The 21,563-nt window shown below is 38.1% G+C and overlaps 1 protein-coding gene across 3 annotated transcripts in view; it reads left to right on the top strand.

Moving 5' to 3' along the window:
• LOC126254637 (dosage compensation regulator) overlaps positions 1 to 21,259 on the top strand; it is a 184,831-nt gene extending 163,572 nt beyond the window's left edge. For all 3 annotated transcript variants that reach the window (XM_049955330.1, XM_049955329.1, XM_049955331.1), the window contains 3 exons: positions 3,222 to 3,425; positions 6,133 to 6,233; positions 20,757 to 21,259. In XM_049955330.1, the coding sequence (XP_049811287.1) occupies positions 3,222 to 3,425; positions 6,133 to 6,233; positions 20,757 to 20,881 (430 nt within the window). In that variant the 3' untranslated portion in view covers positions 20,882 to 21,259. The remainder of the gene's footprint in view (positions 1 to 3,221; positions 3,426 to 6,132; positions 6,234 to 20,756) is intronic.
• The last annotated feature ends 304 nt before the right edge of the window (positions 21,260 to 21,563 follow it).

Below are 21,563 nucleotides of genomic sequence, written 5' to 3'. Positions count from 1 at the left end.
GGTGCCCTGCGAAAGGGAAGCATGACTTGTTTCACCACACTGCTCCTCACTCCTCTGATGGTCAAAAGCCTACTTGCAACTGTCTGCCACTATATAGCACTCTGTGCTGTAGCAATTTCAAACACAAAGTTCTTTCCCTAAAATTGCAAGAATCACTGTAGACATAGTGGAGATGTTGAGTCACAGATAGACACAACAAAAATACTCTAAAAAATTAAACTTTCATCCAAAAGGCCTCCTCCTGAAATAGCGGACGCGTGCCGCCGCCGCCCCCCCTCCCCCAACACACACACACACACACACACACACACACACACACACACACCTGTTTCAGTGGCCAGTGTGTGTGGTCTTGTGCGCCCGCACATTTGTGTGTGTGTGTGTGTGTGTGTGTGGGTGGGTGGGTGGGTGTGGTCGTGGTCTATCTGTCCCTTCTCATAAGATTGTCATTATTCCATTGTTTAATAGTCACTTTAGGTTCTACTTCTACACTACGTGCCTTTCCAGTTGTGCCTGTAGGCTGTCGAGCATAGATCGCACAACAACAAATGCCCACAAAAGGTTAAAATTAATATTTTTGCAGATTCTGTGATCATTGGATTGGGTAGGAAAAGGCAAATGATGACCAGAAACATCTTAAATCAGACATATATTTTGTTCAGCAATGGGAAAAGTCAGAACAATGATTTGTTGAAAGCGTAAATGCAGCTGAACAAAAATGCAAAGATCATTTCGGGCTAAAAGAAGCTGTTGAAGCTCCAGTCAAAAGTTCCCACTCAGCACTTTTTTTAACAGCCAATTTCAAGGAGCTAAGGCGTCTTTAGTCACTCGCATAGTGTGACAATCTTTGAAATTTGCACTTCTAATCATTAACAATAAAAATAGTGTGTATTTCAACAAAAATTTATGCAAATTTCGCAAAAAAATACAAATTTTACCAAAAATAATACTGGATTTTCTGGTCCCTGCTCACGACATTACTGAGAAATATCAGTTCCACTGTTTTGTTAATTGCTCTATCACTGATGATATTTATAGTAATTGTAGCACAAAATAGACCAATGCAGGAAAAATCTTTAAAATTATATATTTGAGTTTTCAGTAGCTTATATGGATCTGTACATGTCTTTGTCGTGAATAGTTATTTAAGATCAATTAGCCATCTTTCCCACCAAGCTCAGCAGTCATCTCTTCAGTCATCGTTAATGATACAAAATCTATTCGCCATATGATGGTGCGCTCTTCACGTCTTGTGTTGCATTCTTTACAACTACCCACAGAGCCCACTTGAGGTGACACTCATACCTATTGTGCACTGACATGCTGTGTCGCAGAGGCACATACCACCTTTATCTGCCTAAATCCTCCATAATTTCAGACATCCAGTAACAGTATTCTGGCCATGTATAATCTAGTGGAATAGAAAGAAAGACACAACACTCTGATAGGTTTTTAAGAAAACTTTCGTGAAGGAAATAAAAGAAACTTGACCAGATTTTTATCATTGAGTGTAGCTGCATTTAGTTAAACCAGTTACCGTTGTGATACAGATTTTGAAGGCCATGGACAAATTTCATCCATACTTTGTTGAAATTATGCAAATGCTTGCTCTGAAATACTTAAGTGTCCGGAAGTCTAATCCGGAGACTATATGGTATTCTGATAAAATAATAAGGATGATCAAAGGTTGTTGCTGTTACAGTTGAGAAGTGGAATGTAGAAACACAGTGATGTTAAAAGAAATACACCTTTCCACGAAGAAATCTATAGTTACTTCCATGTCTTGATAAATCAAAAAGTTAAGAGTATTAATCATATGGCAAAATACACACCTCATTGTGTGCTATCATTTGCAAAAAGCCTTATTTTGTTATCTTTGCCCAGAACACTAGATGCACTGCATGCAACCCTCCCATATATATAAAAGTAAATCTTGAGATCGGTGATTGATATTTTTCTGCTCTCAGCTTTCAATACAATCTTTATATGTTGACTACATTTCATACACAGCAGTGGATGACCTAAAATGAACCACATGTACAGTCTATGCATGTTTTCGTCACTGCAAAATTCTTTAACTTTTGTGCACTGCTTCACTTAATTTGATGCAGCACAATAAATATAATGGAAAACAAAAAAAATTCCTGTGACTCATTGAGCAAAGATATCAGGCTGTAAGGTGTGGAAGAATCAATTTTTTTCACCAAATAATTTCTTTAAAATCGGGGGATAAGTATTTCATAGCAGCCAATGCTTCGGCGCTTCACTGACAGTTCGAATGACACGGTTGTGCTGCGCACACAGAACAGCATTATCATATCACACCACTTATCATTAGATCATTTATCAATCTGACCTCCTGTGACCAAAGGTTCAGTTGGTTATTGTATACGAAACAAATACATGAAATTATCAAAGCCGTCTCACAAACAGAATCAACAAACTTGGAGCAAAGAAAGTTATTACTACCTTTTCCAACTACTATCAGCATATGAGAGCTATAACACAGATGATTCAGCCTTCCCTTGAGTTGTTATGGTTATGAATATATGGAAGACAGCAGTTATAATGGAAGAGTAACTATTAAAGAACCCATTAATTTACTGAGGTGATTCCAGAGTGGCACCTCGCTATTGTCATAGGCTTCTAAAATTGTACTTAAACTCATGGAAAGATGTAAATCTTGATCGTGAAACAATATTTACATGACTGCATTTGTCTACGCAGTAATTCATTTTTAGAACAGCTTTAAAGTGAAACAAAAACTTGTCAGTGTTTATTTTCTGTGGGGGTGGTGGGACCCAGAGCAGCAGATGAAGTCGTCACATGCAGCGCTCCAAGAATGTTAAGGACAGGTGAGGCTAGACAGTGAAGCTAAACAAATACACAGATTGCAGCCGCTACTTCATGCCTTGTCGCAGGTATAAGGTGGTGGTAAAGCTGTGCTCACTATGGAATGCGGTAGCAGCCAGAGGGTTAAAATTGTGCTCTTCCAGGATTGATGTTACAATGCTGTATTCATTCCATAGTACACTCAAGTGTGTCCACATTTTGTCGTTTGTTACTGTATTGTTCAAAGAGAACATAATGCCAGTTTGGGAAATTGTTGAGTTACAGTTGAATTGCTAAGATACTATTACTGTAATGTAGCAGGTCTGCGATTGATTGCTCTTTATATATTGAGTATAGTTCTTTTTTTTTTCTTTTTGTTTCTGTTCTAGGATTAATTTGAAGATAAAACCAGAGATAGCTGCTGCAATTGTTGCACTGCGGCCGGCATTGGAAGCCCTAGTGGTAAGAGCTGCTAAAGATCCAGAAACAATTACAGAATTGTCACCACTTGATGAGAAGGTGATGAATGTACTTAAGCAGCTGTGTAGGATGAATGCTGGTCGTCACAACATGGATCAAGTGTCAACTGGCGGGTATGTTTATCCTATTTTTCCTTGCCTCAGACACAGACGTGTCAGCTTGTATTCATACATAATTAAAGGAAAAAATTCGAGTTCGTCTTCATGCAATATTTTGCAGTGAACAGAGTAAAAGATGTGATTTCACTTTTCTGATTCTGTAATACAGTTTTAAGATTCTGATGTTGAACTGTGTTCTCTGTCTCCCACACATTATTTTAAAATCCTGTATTGTAAAGCAAAACTTGTATTGCCCACTAGATCTTGAGCTTATCCATGAAACAACCATGCCTGTTTTGAAGATCATTGTAATAGTTGTCAAAAATATGTAATTTCCCAGTGCATTATACAGTTTCTGTTGGATGCATACTGTTGACAATGGCAGTGCCCAAAATCAGTCATGGAATCATGGTAATAGTTTTTCCCTTTAAAACTTGCTGCGCACATCCTTTCCCCCTTCCAACTATCGTTCTTTGATACCTAGTATGAGGGCAACCATTCCGGATGTGATGTGATGTGTCCAGTTCTGTGTTGTAACTGTCAAAATTGAGGAGCAGCGCTTTTGATGGTTAACCATACTAGTTGATTCATTGTTAGTCAGCTGTAAATTCCATTACATTTGCTTTCTTCCAGAAAGTTTGTAGTAAACCAAGACATTTCGAAATCCTTTGTGTATAATGCCCAGCTTGTGCAATATTTAATTGAGGGTTTTTAATAAACTGGGCAGTAATCACAATATAGCATCTTAATTCACAATGTACTGCTATTTTACACGGATGTCCAGGCACTCTGGAAGCTGAGTATGTTTACATCACAGGTAACACTTAACACTGTATCCAATTGCATTTCACATCATTTGTAGCAGTTTGTTAGTTCTCCCTGCCTAAATTACGGTACTGTTCTTGCCATCTAGATGTTTGTGGTGTTTAGTGTGTTGCAAAAAATTTTAAGCTCAACCAAATCAGTTAAATATGATGGCCGAAGGTAAATTTAACAAAAGGATTAAGAGAAACTGAACACGATTTTAGGAAAGGCTCCTCAAAATCATTTGCCATATGTGATATGAAGCATAGACCCTACAGTATTAATGAAATTGTTCCTATATCTATCACTGTGTTGGACAGAATCTCATGAACTGGTAAGTGATAAACAGGAAACTCATGGTTTCAGAGATATAACTAAAAGTATCTTACAGTCATACCTAAAGACAGGTATCAGACTGCAAAAGTCACATATGGCATGATGTAGTCTGGTGTGATTCTCATCTGTGGTTATCATTGGTGGAGTACATTTTCCATAAGTACCCGACAAGCCACAATCGTTTTACATCATTCATACATTTGAGTCATTGAAAGGTTTTCTTCCTCAAACTGTGTGCAGATCCTCATGAAAATTTCTGAGGGTTTGGTCCTTGTTGCATTAGCAACTTAATGAGTATGTGCAGTGTAACAGACTTCTGTACTTCTTGCTAGCACAAAGTGGCCTGACTATAGTGTTCGCATCACACTATAGTGGGGTACAGGCAAGATGGTGGCTGAGTGAAGTGTTCTGTGCAGAGTGAAAAGGAGAATGCTTGCTACACTGCCAGTTTGCCCTTTCAATGCTGTCAGCAGTAAACTGTCGTGTAAGCTGAGTGAGCTTCTAAACATTCACACACCTAGCGGTATTGTTATTTGTAAGAGTTTAACCATTCCAGTACATGATGTGCACCTGGTAAGGAATATTCTACTTGTACTGTAATTGCACATTTCTGTAATGCATTCTGGGTAGTTCATCTCACTATTTTCATGGATTCCAGTCTGTTTATGATCTACTGATTTTGATACTGTCTTCATGATGATAGAAGTAATGCATTTGTTATTCGTATATGCGATGATTTTTGTCGAGACAAAACAGTGTCAGTGGTGACATTTCCTAAATGAAGAACCATTGTCTTCAACTTGAGGTAGAGATGAACTGGAAATATTTGACAAGACATCATTAAATTTTTCGTTAATATTTCATGAATACGCAGTTGCTGCACAGATTAATGTGTGTAGCAAGCAGTTTTGTAGCCACCTAAATGAGGAATATACTACTGATTTTGTAGACAATGAAATTGTCTGCACCACTTCAGAAAGAGCGTGGACAGCTCATACATATATACATACATACATACATACATAGTTTCATTTAGCTTCAGTAGTCTGTTGGAAGATACCCACTAGTTCCATAGTCGATAGAGCTTTGTGTACCACACTATGGGCTTTATTTCATACTTACCTAGAAGGATGAAGACAGTGTGACGCTTCTTGCCAGTAGGCACAGTTATTCCAGAGTCTTCACTAATCTTTTCAGCTACATCACTCGCTGTGTACTCTTCTAGATCCCCTTTGCAATGGTGTCTCCCTGAAGATTTGTATTGCTTCTCTGATCGTATTTGCTCCATTACATACTCATAGTGTAGTGATGATGATAACAAATTCATTACAGAATATTTACAATTTACAAAACTTTATAATGTAAATAAACAAATACATTAATTTCTAGTGAAAATACGCAATACCTGTGTGTCATATATATAAATTCTGCTCTCAGACAATATTAAAGCTTACCAACAATGTCTTCATTGGCTCATATTGTTAACTAGAATTCTGGGCTCATGTGGAATGTACTCTTAACAAGACACAAGCCTAATGTTATGCAGAGAAAAAGCCTTAGTAATTATTTTTCTTTTTTCCAGGATGCCTTCTAGAAGACCACCTCGTGGTCACACATTTGGTTTTGATGGGCCACCACCAAAAATGATGCGTGGTAATTTCAACAATGGTGGCATGTCTAGAGGTAGGTTTCAAAATATAGCTTGTTTACATGCTTTAATACAACATCCATCTGAATCCATAAGAATGTATTACATACGTAGACTTCTTCTGTTGTGAAATCCCAAATTCCTTTATCTCATCTCTCACACTGAAACTCTTGAGGAACTAAAGCAGCATGCGCATCACCATCTCAAAAGTGTCTCCAAACTGTTCACCACCTATTCCCACCTTGGTCTACCACTGTCCACCTTTACAATAGCCTTATTACATTTATCACACTCTCAGAAACACTCTCCCACCACCATAGAGAATCCAGTACCTAAACAGACCCAAAACACAGTTATGAACTTTTCCTCCAAAAGCTTTACTCCCACAGAAGTATCAGTCCATTCTAAAGGCCTTATCTTTTATCCCATTCCCATATTCAATCATACTGGACTTATTAAAGACCTTCTCTCCTCCTTCCAGTCTCTACAGTGGAAACACTTTCCCACTGCAAACTGTACTAATCAATGCAATCCAAAGCCAATGTTAAAGTCCAAAGTTTCACTTCACGTGGTCCTCCTCAACACAACAAGCCACCTACTTCAATGTAGACCTCTACTTCAGAGATAGCTACATCAGTATCAACATTTGTCTCAACCCTATCAACCACCAGGAATACCTCCACTTTGACAGCTGCCATTCATTTCATACCAAGAAGTCACTTCATACATCCCAGCCACCTGTGGCCATTGCATTTGTAGTGACAAACAGTCCATCTCCAAATATATCAAAGATCTCACCGAGGCCTTCACAGACCGAAACTGCCCTCCCAACCATGTACAGAAACTGATATCCTGTGCATTCTCTCTCCAGTCACCTACTATGTCCCCCAATCCCACCGCCCAATATCCTTCCCACCCCTCCCACTTTGGTAGTCTGCATCCCACTGATTCTGTATAATATCCTTGTCCACCCTTACTCCACTCCTGCTCGTAACCCCTTGCTTTATAGCTCACATTCTTGCTATAGACCTAGATGAAAACCTGTCCCATACCTCCTCCCTGTCCCTGAGTGGCCCCACAAGCAGCAATACACACACAAGCAATTAAAACAAACGTGTTTCTCACTGCGGCAGGATCTTCTGACTAAGTTTCAATCACCATATTTCTCCTCCAAATGTGAAGATATTTTGTTGATGCTGACCTACATAGGAAGAAGCGATCATCACAATAAAATAAGGGAAATCAGAGCGCACGTGGAAAGATATAGATGTGCGTTTTATCTGTGTGCTGTTCGGGAATAAAATAATAGAGAATTATTGTGAATGTGGTTTGATGAACCCTCTGGCAGGTGCTTGTGTGTGGTTTATAGTGTGTCGATGTAGATGAGTATTGGTTTAGCTGATAATTTACATTATTTTTTAGGAGATGAGGTACAGGTAGTCGGAAAATATCACATTTCTGAAGAGGATATATGCTCTGTTGTAAATGAATCTGCTGCCGAGATGTTAGTTCTCTGGCTTGAATTCATAATGCTTTGCTATTGCTATTTGTAAACTAGAAAATCATATGAGAACTGCTAAGAATCAAATGTGCGTCACTTACAAACAAATTGTTGCTAATTCTCTTTTGAGAGAACTGTTATGTTTTCTCTTTTCCTTTAATGAATTGTTAATCACAAAGATAAATGATTAATCATTATATCAAAAGTAGTATGAGGGTACTTCAAAAATAAGATGTGCGTTATTATGGCTGGCCAAGAAACTATTATTAAATGCTGCACTGAACTCCAAATTGACACAGGCACATGACACTATTTTTCAGCGTATTCACAAATTCTCTTTAAACAACAGTCGTTCATCAATGATTGATATTTGCATCTTGGTCATTGAGCCACTGAAGAACTATTGTGAGAATGTCGTCATCTTCAGAAAATGTGATTTTTGCAAACCAGTTCACTGATTTCATGGACATTGTTGTCTGTGTTCAATGTTGATGACCTTTTTTCCCCAATCAGCATCACCCATGTCTGTGTAGCCGTGATCAAATTGTTGGCACCATTTTACTATGCCTGGATCTGACATTGCAGTTGATCCCTATGCCAACTGAGTTTCATGGTGAATGTGTGTGCAATTCTGACATTTTGCTCCCAAGAATTGTACTGTCTCACATACTTTAAAATTGGAGCAAGTTTCCAGTTGCTACATTGTTTTATCACTTATTGTGAAGTGCCTTTTAGCCGTACCACAGCACAACTGTCTCTACAGGAAACTCGGAACACATGCTCTCTTCTGACAGTGCACTATTCTTTTTGTGCAGTGACCTTAGCATGGGAAGACAAATGTAACTTAATTTTTGACTTTCCCTCCTGTGTGTGGCATTTCTCTCTGTAACTGCTTAAAGTTTGAAAATACCAGCATCTACAACTTCAAATTGATTATTTTTATAGTTACATGATTTTTCTACTTTGTGGCAGTTTATATCATGACCACATAAATTCTAGGTCAGCATCACATTGTGTGTAACTTTATGGCATAAATTAAATTGCTGCCATAATTTACTTTTTGCAGATTTAGTTGAGTAAACATTTGATCCACATTCAACTGGAACTGGGAAACTAAGAAAGGAAAAAGTGTAGGGACACACAGGAATTCAGAAACAGTATGCTACTTGTATCTGATGACTGTCATATGTGGTAGGGGGTTTTGTGGTCAGAATGCACCTGAATGTAGGGAGGTTTTCCCAAGTTTGTTGACAGTAAATTTATTTTGATTCAGGTTTGAAGTTTGGACTGAAGTTGTTTGGAATAAGTCTGTGGACTGGCTGAAGATAATTGTGTAACAAAATTCTAGTACAATCAGCAAACACAGTGAACTGCCTTTTATGCAAGTCAAATGTAAATATAAATATTTGAGAAACAGCAGGGAATTGAGGACATATCCTTGAGGTACTCCATGATGTGTTGGTTCCCAGCCATTCAACCCTGCCCTCCACACACACACACACACACACACACACACACACACACACACACACACACACACACACAAAATCCATTTTCTATTATGAATATCAAATTGTAATTTGCTTATGTGAAAATTATAAACATAGCTCCTAACTTGAGGACTTGGAGAATGTAGTTAAGAGATTTGTACATTCTCTCCATTTTATGGAGCTTCACAACAGATGATTTTCTTCTGTCTGCAAAGATACAATGATTCGAAGAACTTTAAATATTTTGGGCAAAGTTTTGCTTAATGTATCTATGACGATAGTATTTTCGCGCGCGCGCGCGCGAGAGAGAGAGAGAGAGAGAGGGGGGGGGGGGGGTCATGGCATTTTCTTTAACCCTTTAGCTTTACATTTTTAACCTAAGGAAAAATAATCGTCCCAACAGTAATAAATAGGTAAAACGCATTCTTTTTCCATAATTTCAGCACTTGCTTTTGGACCTGGAGAAACTTTTAGGGTGTTCTTGGCCTTGGTTTTAGGAGAAGAAGGAAGTGGTTTACTGATACAAATAGTTTCTTTATCTTTTCCTATGTAAAATCGGTAATCCTCTGTTTGTTGTCCCCCATCTTCAGCCAGGTGGTCATCTGTTTCCTCTGTTGATTGTTCAGAGTCACTGCTGTGGTTTTCTTATTCAATAACTTCCCCTTCCGACTCAGATTCACATAAATCTGACAATTCTTGTAATTCTTCTTCTGACAATTCTTGCAGTACTTTCTCAGGATGTACAATTAGACGGTGCCTGTCAAATGCCTTCTTTTTCTCTATTTCCACACTTTTATGAGACCTAATGAAACATGTTTTTGTAAAAGTAATATATTGTAGCAAATCAATATCCAAGACTGTGAAAAGTAATGAAAATTGCATGTGGGAACCTTGATTCAATTCGAATATTCAGTATATACAGTAGAGCGTCGATTATCTGAACGTCGGTCAACCAAACGACCGCTTAACCGAACTGTGTACTCGCTTGCACCTGTTACTCTCCCACCCTACCGTCCATCATCCCCCTCACTCCCAAACCAAGTTTCCCACAGTAGTCGCCGCACTGGTCCACCGCTGGCGGACATTGCTTCTGATGAGGCCTTCACAAGGCCGAAATTCTCGGTATGCTAAAAGAAATAGATTGCCACGAATGTGATGAAGAAGACATTCATGAATGGATGAATATCGATGATGCAGATCCAGGACACGCAAATCATGCAGGACAGCGAGATTGTAAACGTTGTCACTGATAAAGATGGCGCCGCCAGCATCTCATCAATCAGTGCTCCAGAAAGTGAAGATGAAAGTATACCAACAGCTTCTGAGGCGTTCACTTGTTTAGATACTGCCTTGCGATGGTTTGGAGCCCAACATGAAAGTGACCAGTTTCAGATATCTGTAATGAAAAAAGTACGTGACTTAGCTGCTCGTAAGCGTGTAGGCTTGCTTGGACAGACCAAAATAAAGGATTTTTTTAAACGTTAATTTTGTATACTGCGTGTATTGTTCATGCAAAATGCGTATGTAATATGTATATATTGTTGTTTAATAGACTATGCCACATACTAGCCATTTTGATTTGACTATGCCACATACTATATATTCCTAGTGAAGTTACCTTTGTATGTTACTTTGTAATACTAAAAGAGATTCCTGTTTTTATGAATAAATTTACTGTACAGTTCGATTATCCGAACAAACCAGTTTTCTGAACACCCATGTCCCCCCAATTACTTCGGATAATCGATGCTCTACTGTACTAATATAAAAGAGAGATTGCTCTGAGGTGAAAGAAAAACCCAAGTAAAGAAAATACTTAAATCACAAGGTGCGTAGCGGCAAACGAGACACTCACATTTCAAACAACAATAGCGACCAAACTGCTGAAAGCATGAATAGCACAAATGTAGTAAGTGGTGACATCCGTTGAGAACAACAGATACGTATCTGGATGTGGACGCAACTGTAACGCTATCTGTGATACTAATAGAAAACTAAATCTTGCGGCTATCTGCCACAGGCGCGCCCACCGGAGGGGTTAAAAAAAAGAAAGAAAAAGAGAGAGGCCATGGACTATTTGCTCAGTATAATTTTTTTTCCAAACATTTTAGGTTAGGCTTTACTGTGACTGTTATTGACATTAAATGAAACAACAAGTTTACTGTTACTAGTCACTGTTTATTTATCTCCACAATGCATTCCAAGGGTTTAAACCTCCATCATCAGGTGGATTTACATTTGTTAGTATGACGTGTGTGTGTGTGTGTGTGTGTGTGTGTGTGTGTGTGTGTGTGTGTGATGTTAAGATTTTTTGAAGAAACTTGTGGCACTGTCTCCAGTCACAGTGAAAGGAACCTGTGTCCACTAGAGGCAGTCCCACAAGTTCCTCCAAAAAATTGTAACGTAACACACACACACACACACAAATTTCATACTAACAAGTGTAAATCCACCTGATGATGTAGGTTTAAACCTTTTAAATGTGTCATGGAGGTAAACAAACAGTGACTGGTTACAGTAGACTTGTTGTTTCATTTAATTACCAGTTTTTAGTGTTCTGTGATCAATTCATGGGAGCACATTTGTTTATCACCATTTAAAACAATGCATATGGTTCTGTTTGTACCTACCTCATTCCCTATTATACCCCAAATTTTCAATATCATTGCAGGGCTTTGAAATCTAAAATATTTGAGGTTTCATGATTACTTTACATAATTCTTATAAAGTTGTTTCCTTACCAGCATTAGAAGCCATTAATCCCTAGTATAACATTGTATGCCTGTCCCAGTGTAAATATGTTGAACTTTTTACCTTATTAGCTAGCTCCAGGAAGAGGGTAGGATGCTTTAAATTGATGGCCAACCCTACTTGATTGAGTAGCACCTGTGTGTGGTTTTAAGGATGAAAGAGAAGATTTTTGCTGTTTTCAATATCTTGTACTGTTATTTGAGTTTACCTCACTGAAGTACTTGTGAGTATCACAGTAGCGCACAGGAAAAAAGGTATAAAGATCACAATGAGTGGCGCACAGTTATTGCATTCGAGTCGTATAACTTACACACTTGGCTAGACTGTCATGGGTCAGTGGAAACTTTGCACTTCTGTGCAAGATCAGTTTCTGCAACTGTCCGATACAGCACAGCATTTCACAGACAAATCTGGAATTGTGTTTCTTGGAGTTTTCTTTGCAGATAGGATATTCCATCACCTTTTGAGTAGGAATCTGGAACAGCAGTATTTCATCTTGTGATATTTCAATTGATTACCACGACTGAAATACAACCAGTAGGTGCGGTGGTATACTACGGAGTAAGTGTGCATACATAAGTTAGTTACCACACAAGTGTCAGTTGTAGATAAAACTTCATGCATCTGAGAATAAAACATTGCAATTGCTGTGTCAACAAATCTACAGTGCTTAACGATTACGTGGTTATACCCAAGTCATTGAATGTATCATTTGACAGCTCAGGTGTAATTGGCTACACTGCAGTTGTGCAGTTGAGGCTACAATACCTTTCACTGCACACACCCACAACTGATAGCTCCCATGTTTGTTTTGTAAATGTAGGATATAGTCACCATGTACACAGCTCGTTACATCACAATGTATATGTAAGCATAACAAAATACGTGTTCTGACTGTGGAGAAAACTACTACAGGGAAAAATAGGGCAAAATAGCTGCATATAAAACCTCATAACATAAATGTAAATCTAACATGCTATTGACAGTTGTAGAATGAAATAAACAGTTAGGCATATACTCTGTTGCAGAGTAAAAGAATTAATTCTTGAAACATGCTCTGGACAATAAGCAAATTTGTGGTGACAATGGCACAATTCCATCCAGTTCCCCATCACCACTATCATCCAGATCACTGCCAAAACTCGTCTTCGTCACCACCACCACATCATCATCATTGTCAACAGAAATCATTAGTTGGTCATTCTCATTTATAAAACCATCTGTAGTCTGCCTTTCTCTAATAAGCTTACCAACATAGTCAGCTCGCTTCTCCCGTGAGGTGACATCTACAGTAGGAAGACCTTAATGTAATAGTCTTTTCTGTTACAGTAAAAGGCTTGTTATTATTTTTAAAGTTTTCCACACTGAGCCATGTACACAAATTTTGTCTCTGTGAACTGACACTTCTCAACTAATTTTCTAGATTTTTGTTTAAAGAAGTCATGAAAAAAATATAAAAACTGTTTACATTAAACGTTGGACCTTCCTTGTTCTAATGTTTTTATTCATTTTTTTCTGAAAATAAATGGTATTTTCTCTACAGTTTTGAAAGTGGAACACTTTTCCAGAAAATAAAAACTTAACTTCCAAAACTCATTCCTGTGAATATTTGCAAGAAGTAAGCATGTTCAGAAGAACATATTTTACAAATATAAGCATACCAAAAAAATTCAATACAGAAATGCAGTTTTTGTTTTATCAAGCAGCATTTATTCGAACATGATACTCCTTGAAGCTGTCGTGTACACAGAGACCCACCTCACTCTGTTTACACCACTATTGCGTTTCTTTTCTTACTAATTTTCCCAGTTTCCTTTTTTCCCCTTATCTGCCCACAGACTTTACAGTACCAAGCTACATTTCGTTCAAATGCTGTAGCTGGGATCTTTTCTGGGAAGTGCCTTTCAAACACTGTCTACTCTTGGTGATGGTCCAACTTTTGAATACTGGAGCCCCTCCACACCACCACGACTATCTAGCTGTTTGCCTAAGGCCTTGATGAAGCAAACCAGAGACTCTTTTACACACACAACCCAACTGTTCACAACTGCTAAAAGAAGCAAGTAAAAGAAAACCTCCTTCCACCATTTCAGTGTCTTCCAACAGAAAGCAAAATAGTTTGATAGCTGGTCAACCCTGTCTACTCCAGTTTTACCCTTGCTGTTGCAGGGGCAACAGTCTGGATGATTGACTGATCTGGCCTTGTAACATTAACCAAAACAGCCTTGCTGTGCTGGTACTGCGAACGGCTGAAAGCAAGGGGAAACTACAGCCGTAATTTTTCCCCGAGGGCATGCAGCTTTACTGTATGATTAAATGATGATGGCGTCCTCTTGGGTAAAATATTCCGGAGGTATAATAGTCCCCCATTCGGATCTCCGGGCGGGGACTACTCAAGAGGACGTCGTTATCAGGAGAAAGAAAACTGGCATTCTACGGATCAGAGCGTGGAATGTCAGATCCCTTAATCGGGCAGGTAGGTTAGAAAATTTAAAAAGGGAAATGGATAGGTTAAAGTTAGATATAGTGGGAATTAGTGAAGTTCGGTGGCAGGAGGAACAAGACTTTTGGTCAGGTGATTACAGGGTTATAAATACAAAATCAAATAGGGGTAATGCAGGAGTAGGTTTAATAATGAATAAAAAAATAGGAGTACGGGTTAGCTACTACAAACAGCATAGTGAACGCATTATTGTGGCCAAGATAGACACAAAGCCCATGCCTACCACAGTAGTACAAGTTTATATGCCAACTGGCTCTGCAGATAATGAAGAAATTGATGAAATGTATGACGAGATAAAAGAAATTATTCAGGTAGTGAAGGGAGACGAAAATTTAATAGTCATGGGTGACTGGAATTCATCAGTAGGAAAAGGGAGAGAAGGAAACATAGTAGGTGAATATGGATTGGGGGGAAGAAATGAAAGAGGAAGCCGCCTTGTAGAATTTTGCACAGAGCATAACTTAATCATAGCTAACACTTGGTTCAAGAATCATAAAAGAAGGTTGTATACCTGGAAGAATCCTGGAGATACTAATAGGTATCAGATAGATTATATAATGGTAAGACAGAGATTTAGGAACCAGGTTTTAAATTGTAAGACATTTCCAGGGGCAGATGTGGATTCTGACCACAATCTATTGGTTATGAACTGCAGATTGAAACTGAAGAAACTGCAAAAAGGTGGGAATTTAAGGAGATTGGACCTGGATAAACTGAAAGAACCAGAGGTTGTACAGAGTTTCAGGGAGAGCATAAGGGAACAATTGACAGGAATGGGGGAAAGAAATACAGTAGAAGAAGAATGGGTAGCTCTGAGGGATGAAGTAGTGAAGGCAGCAGAGGATCAAGTAGGTAAAAAGACGAGGGCTAATAGAAATCCTTGGGTAACAGAAGAAATATTGAATTTAATTGATGAAAGGAGAAAATATAAAAATGCAGTACATGAAGCAGGCAAAAGGGAATACAAACGTCTCAAAAATGAGATCGACAGAAAGTGCAAAATGGCTAAGCAGGGATGGCTAGAGGACAAATGTAAGGATGTAGAGGCTTGTCTCACTAGGGGTAAGATAGATACTGCCTACAGGAAAATTAAAGAGACCTTTGGAGATAAGAGAACCACTTGTATGAATATCAAGAGCTCAGATGGAAACCCAGTTCTAAGCAAAGAAGGGAAAGCAGAAAGGTGGAAGGAGTATATAGAGGGTTTATACAAGGGCGATGTACTTGAGGACAGTATTATGGAAATGGAAGAGGATGTAGATGAAGATGAAATGGGAGATAAGATACTGCGTGAAGAGTTTGACAGAGCACTGAAAGACCTGATTCGAAACAAGGCCCCGGGAGTAGACAACATTCCATTAGAACTACTGATGGCCTTGGGAGAGCCAGTCATGACAAAACTCTACCATCTGGTGAGCAAGATGTATGAGACAGGCGAAATACCCACAGACTTCAAGAAGAATATAATAATTCCAATCCCAAAGAAAGCAGGTGTTGACAGGTGTGAAAATTACCGAACTATCAGTTTAATAAGTCACAGCTGCAAAATACTAACGCGAATTCTTTACAGACGAATGGAAAAACTGGTAGAAGCGGACCTCGGGGAAGATCAGTTTGGATTCCGTAGAAATGTTGGAACACGTGAGGCAATACTAACCTTACGACTTATCTTAGAAGAAAGATTAAGAAAAGGCAAACCTATGTTTCTAGCATTTGTAGACTTAGAGAAAGCTTTTGACAAAGTTAAGTGGAATACTCTCTTTCAAATTCTGAAGGTGGCAGGGGTAAAATACAGGGAGCGAAAGGCTATTTACAATTTGTACAGAAAGCAGATAGCAGTTATAAGAGTCGAGGGGCATGAAAGGGAAGCAGTGGTTGGGAAAGGAGTGAGACAGGGTTGTAGCCTGTCCCCGATGTTATTCAATCTGTATATTGAGCAAGCAGTAAAGGAAACAAAAGAAAAATCCGGAGTAGGTATTAAAATTCATGGAGAAGAAGTAAAAACTTTGAGGTTCGCCGATGACATTGTAATTCTGTCAGAGACAGCAAAGGACTTGGAAGAGCAGTTGAACGGAATGGACAGTGTCTTGAAAGGAGGATATAAGATGAACATCAACAGAAGCAAAACGAGGATAATGGAATGTAGTCAAATTAAATCGGGTGATGCTGAGGGGATTAGATTAGGAAATGAGACACTTAAAGTAGTAAAGGAGTTTTGCTATTTAGGGAGTAAAATAACTGATGATGGTCGAAGTAGAGAGGATATAAAATGTAGACTGGCAATGGCAAGGAAATCGTTTCTGAAGAAGAGAAATTTGTTAACATCGAGTATAGATTTAAGTGTCAGGAAGTCGTTTCTGAAAGTATTTGTATGGAGTGTAGCCATGTACGGAAGTGAAACATGGACGATAACCAGTTTGGACAAGAAGAGAATAGAAGCTTTCGAAATGTGGTGCTACAGAAGAATGCTGAAGATAAGGTGGGTAGATCACGTAACTAATGAGGAGGTATTGAATAGGATTGGGGAGAAGAGAAGTTTGTGGCACAACTTGACTAGAAGAAGGGATCGGTTGGTAGGACATGTTTTGAGGCATCAAGGGATCACAAATTTAGCATTGGAGGGCAGCGTGGAGGGTAAAAATCGTAGAGGGAGACCAAGAGATGAATACACTAAGCAGATTCAGAAGGATGTAGGTTGCAGTAGGTACTGGGAGATGAAGAAGCTTGCACAGGATAGAGTAGCATGGAGAGCTGCATCAAACCAGTCTCAGGACTGAAGACCACAACAACAACAACAGTCTCTTACAACATCTGGTTTACATATACTTGTTCTTTGCTTGTGGTACTAATTACAATTGAATTTGCTTGATATGTGGTTGAAAGACAATACACATCCCTGGTTGATTTCCATTTTACAAGAAGTAAATGTTCCATCCTCCAAAACATCATTTCCCATTCCCTAAGCTTCACAGTCTTTATTTCATTAGGTAGACCCTCCCTGGCTTTCATTACAGTGGCTATGCCCAAGATTTTATTCTGCCACAGATAGTCCAACTCGGCAGGACGTGTGCAGAACCTGTTAATGTAAATGCTGTGCGCTTTGCCATAATGACGTCAACACTGCCTTCCAATTACAGACAAGACAGTTGTCTATGTTGTTGCTTTACTTGTGTAAATTTCATAATTAAAAGCATAAACTGTTGTTCAGTCACATAGTAAATGAAGTTAGATTACATATTTATTTGGTTTGTTTTCCATGTAAGCTCTAAATCCTCTTCAGCCTCTACGTTGCATATTCCTTAATCAGTTGAGAGATTCAAGTATGGTTGAAATTATTCATACACTTTGTGACAAAAGAATGAAGAAATGTCTGATTTCGTGCAGGGGTGATGTCCTAGCTGACCTAGCTTTATGAATTTCATGTTGTCATTCAAGAGCAACATAAACAAAATGGAAGTGAATCTGTCTCAACTCATCATCATGTTTGGTGATGTCAGAACAAGCAGGAGTACTCGAACCCTCACCTTCATCTGTTCATGTATAAAAAAAAATTAAAAAAAAAACCACACATATAAACAGTCAAAAGAACAGTATAAAATATTTTAGGCAATATTTACTTTTATAGTAACATACATGTAATATTGTAGCGCTATTTTTCAATTATATAAACCCATGTTTGTTGCCTGAACTGTTGGAATGTTCACAAAATACATCTGAAGGTTTGTAAACAATGTAGTCTCAGTTTTCCTCCTCTTATCCATAAGAACAATCAAAAAATCCATGTTGCTAAAGCAACACAAAGATGAAAACTTAGCCACAAAGTGAACTAAGCCCAAGTCAGAGGTGATCGATCACGGTCACACAAATTGATTGTGTGTTTGGTGCACTCAAGCTACAAACTTGCAGTGATCTCTTCTGGAAAATACATAAACTACGCTTGCTGCCAGTTTGAATGAAGAAATGTATAGCGTACCTTTGTATTAAAAGTGTGGGAAACAGAGGAATGTACGAAATACGGGCTTTGTTCGAAGGGCTGTATTTGCAAAAATGTATTGCGTACAGTCTTGGTGTAGAAAGTGTTAACAGTACCCCCAAGCCAGTTCAGTTTGCTTGAAAATGGTAATTATAAGGCAGTAGTGTAATTACAATGTGAACCTGTTCGTTTGCAACTTCACTTACAACATACATAGGTGTCATAGGCTTATTTTGTTTCAAAAATGAATGTCTGCAGCATTGCCTCTTGCCAACAATCACTGGACCATTATTTCTTTGCAGTCATTAGTTATAAGAGTTCATTAGCCAGTAGAATCACTGTTGGAACCCTAAACTGGAGCAACAAGTTTTCAAACCATTGCAGAAATCGTGGATGGTCCATATCTTCATGACAGATGCAGCTCTTTTAAATTGAAAAACTAGAAATCCATCCTGCCCAAGACCATTTGAAGAACATGTAGAGGCCATAATTAATCTGGCTCCTCTTCCCATTGGCTGACAACCACTGCTGTTCGGAGTCTCCGCTTTCCAGCATTTATCATCTCTCTCTCCAGCATTGACCCAGGTTTCATGTAACCATGTTATTGAAATGATATCTTTTCCTATAATTTTATTTAAGAAGGTGCTACAAGCCATAGCAACATGAACTTTTTTGAGCAACAGTCATTGTCTAACTTTTTAAAGCAGAAGTCCATAGTTTTTGACACCATTGTAAGCGATATTTTCCGCCTGAGAAAAGTTAAAAGAAATAACAAAATAAACAAACAACTTTGCTAATGTGGGATATTCTTTCCTGCTGTAATATCCATAAATATGCTAACAAAATGAATTGGTTTGGAAAGAATAAAGATCTGTAAGTGGGCGAGGCAGCTTTTTTCTTTCCAGGAGTATTTAAAAATACTCAGTTTTCTCTGCAGGGGCATTTTTCCTCACTGGTTACTTCAGTGTCTTGTAACTCTTGAAGTAGCACCACTTTCCTTATTATAGTCACTGGGTCCTAGAGTTTTTGAGGTACACTCTAAAACTTATTTGTGGACATGGAAACCAGCAACATGAAAATTATGTTGGAACTGACTTACGTTGCTATGCTGTAATTAGTTCAAAAGATGCAGCACATCGTGTTCCTTGTTTTTCAATCATAATGTGAACTTAAAGGCGTTTGTAAAGTGAGCTTGAAGTAACGTGTTTCAGTGGCCCAGCTATAGTAATCAAAATTGATGACATCTTGGTATGACAGGCAGTGAAGACACAGAACAACAATTGCACTGAGAGCATGGACGTGAAATGAGTAGTTTATATGATTAGATAAGCTGGAAATCCTTGTCTTGATTGAGAAAGTAGTGTACTGATTTCCACAGCTTCTTTGACCACTGTATCCCAATAGGATGAGGCAGTGCTTGGTATCTTGAACTTTCCCATAATCCATGGAGTGGTCAGCCACTGCAAATTTGTTGAGGAGGTGTTAGAGGAAGGACTATAATATGCGCAAAGAATTATTGAAGGTCTGCCCAGTGTACAAATCTCAGATTAAAGAAAAATTAAAACATCAGATTTTCCCAACCATGCCAGTTAATCAGTTTACTTGTTGTACGAAACCCCCTGAAACTGATGTTAAATTTAATTTTAAGGAAACAGTAAGAGCTATGGTGTGAAAGTCAAAGCCTCCACAGAAGTGCTTCTGTGTACATTAGCTACTCACTAAAAGCTGACATTGCCCTTTAGCAGCTTCATTTGTAAAGTTACAAACTGACTAAAAATAGAATTGAAAGATGTTTTTAAATATCTAGCATACTTTGACAAATATTTGTAATATGATAAGTGTTCTTCCAGAATATAAAATTTTAGAAGAAAGCGTAAACCTTACATTTGAAACTGCATGCAGTAAAACAATGGTAAGTTAGAAGTATTAATGAGGAATGTAATTACATCTTTTGCACTGTAATATTTAATAAAGTAATGAGAGACCTTGGGTTGAGTATAAACAGTGGTATGGCGAAGCAATCATTCATCATATAGAGGCAGTGTTAAGTAGTAGATACTTTGCATGAGTGTGGGTGTTTGCAGAATTTTATCTATAATGATCAATTCTTTGTGCATGTGCTTTGTTTCTGTTCAGATCTTACTTCTGTACTGTGAGTAGTTTTCTTATCGACCTTTTGAAACATTGTTTGTGGCCCATTGAAAATGATAAATGTTACATCTCCCTGTGTGCAAAAAGTATTAAGTTTTGCTAAATGTTTCTACTGTAAAAACTATGCAGTTTTCGTGTGTTGGTGTGTGTAAATAAATCGGTTTGTTCACTTTCTATTTATTTCCATAGGTGGTCCGTATGGAGGTGGCTACAGAGGTAGCGGTGGTGGTTTCAGAGGTCGTGGCTATGGGTTCCAAGGCCCAGACAGAGGGGGCTTCAGAGGTGGCCGAGGAGGATATTTTGGAAATCGCTGATCAGACACCTGATGTAAACCAGCCAATCCATGTTTCGAAAATCAGATGTCAAGAATATTCTAAAATAAACATTCCCATGGATTCTTCCTCCCTCATGCTAATGCTGTTAAAGCTGCATTGCCCTTCGGTGAGGGGAAAGTGACTTCCAATTATCATTGTGTTGTCTGTATACAATAATAGTGTAAATGTTCATCATGACATTTCAAGAATTAACTGTGCTGTATCTGAACTTTAAGTTAAACTAAATTGCTCCATTGTGATGTAGGTTACTTAAAAATAATTTTTAACTGCAAGTTCCCATGAAAATTATATTTTATTTATTGACATTAATATCATGTAATATGACATTTAATTGTAATAAAAAACTACCTAATTTCATATTGTACCAAGTCTATAAAATTACCATATTTTCCACTGAGGTTATTAACACAAATTGCTTTTAAACTATATATAATGATTACATGCTATATACATGTTCTTAATTACAGTCTGTAACACACACCTGACACCTATTTTGACAAACTAACAACTGTTTTTGCCTCTCAATCTCCCCATTTTAGACTTTATTTATTTAATCCACTACTACTAAATATGTAATATGCATATATTTGTACTATTCTCACAACATTATTTCGTATTACTAGACCATTAACATATAAATAATATTTTTTCAGCTGTTGTA

This window comes from Schistocerca nitens, chromosome 1 (genome assembly GCF_023898315.1).
Source record: "Schistocerca nitens isolate TAMUIC-IGC-003100 chromosome 1, iqSchNite1.1, whole genome shotgun sequence".
In the NCBI taxonomy this organism is placed as follows: Eukaryota; Metazoa; Arthropoda; class Insecta; order Orthoptera; family Acrididae; genus Schistocerca; species Schistocerca nitens.
The sequence above is the reverse complement of the archived record's forward strand: the minus strand, read 5'-3'. Positions and strand labels throughout refer to the sequence as shown.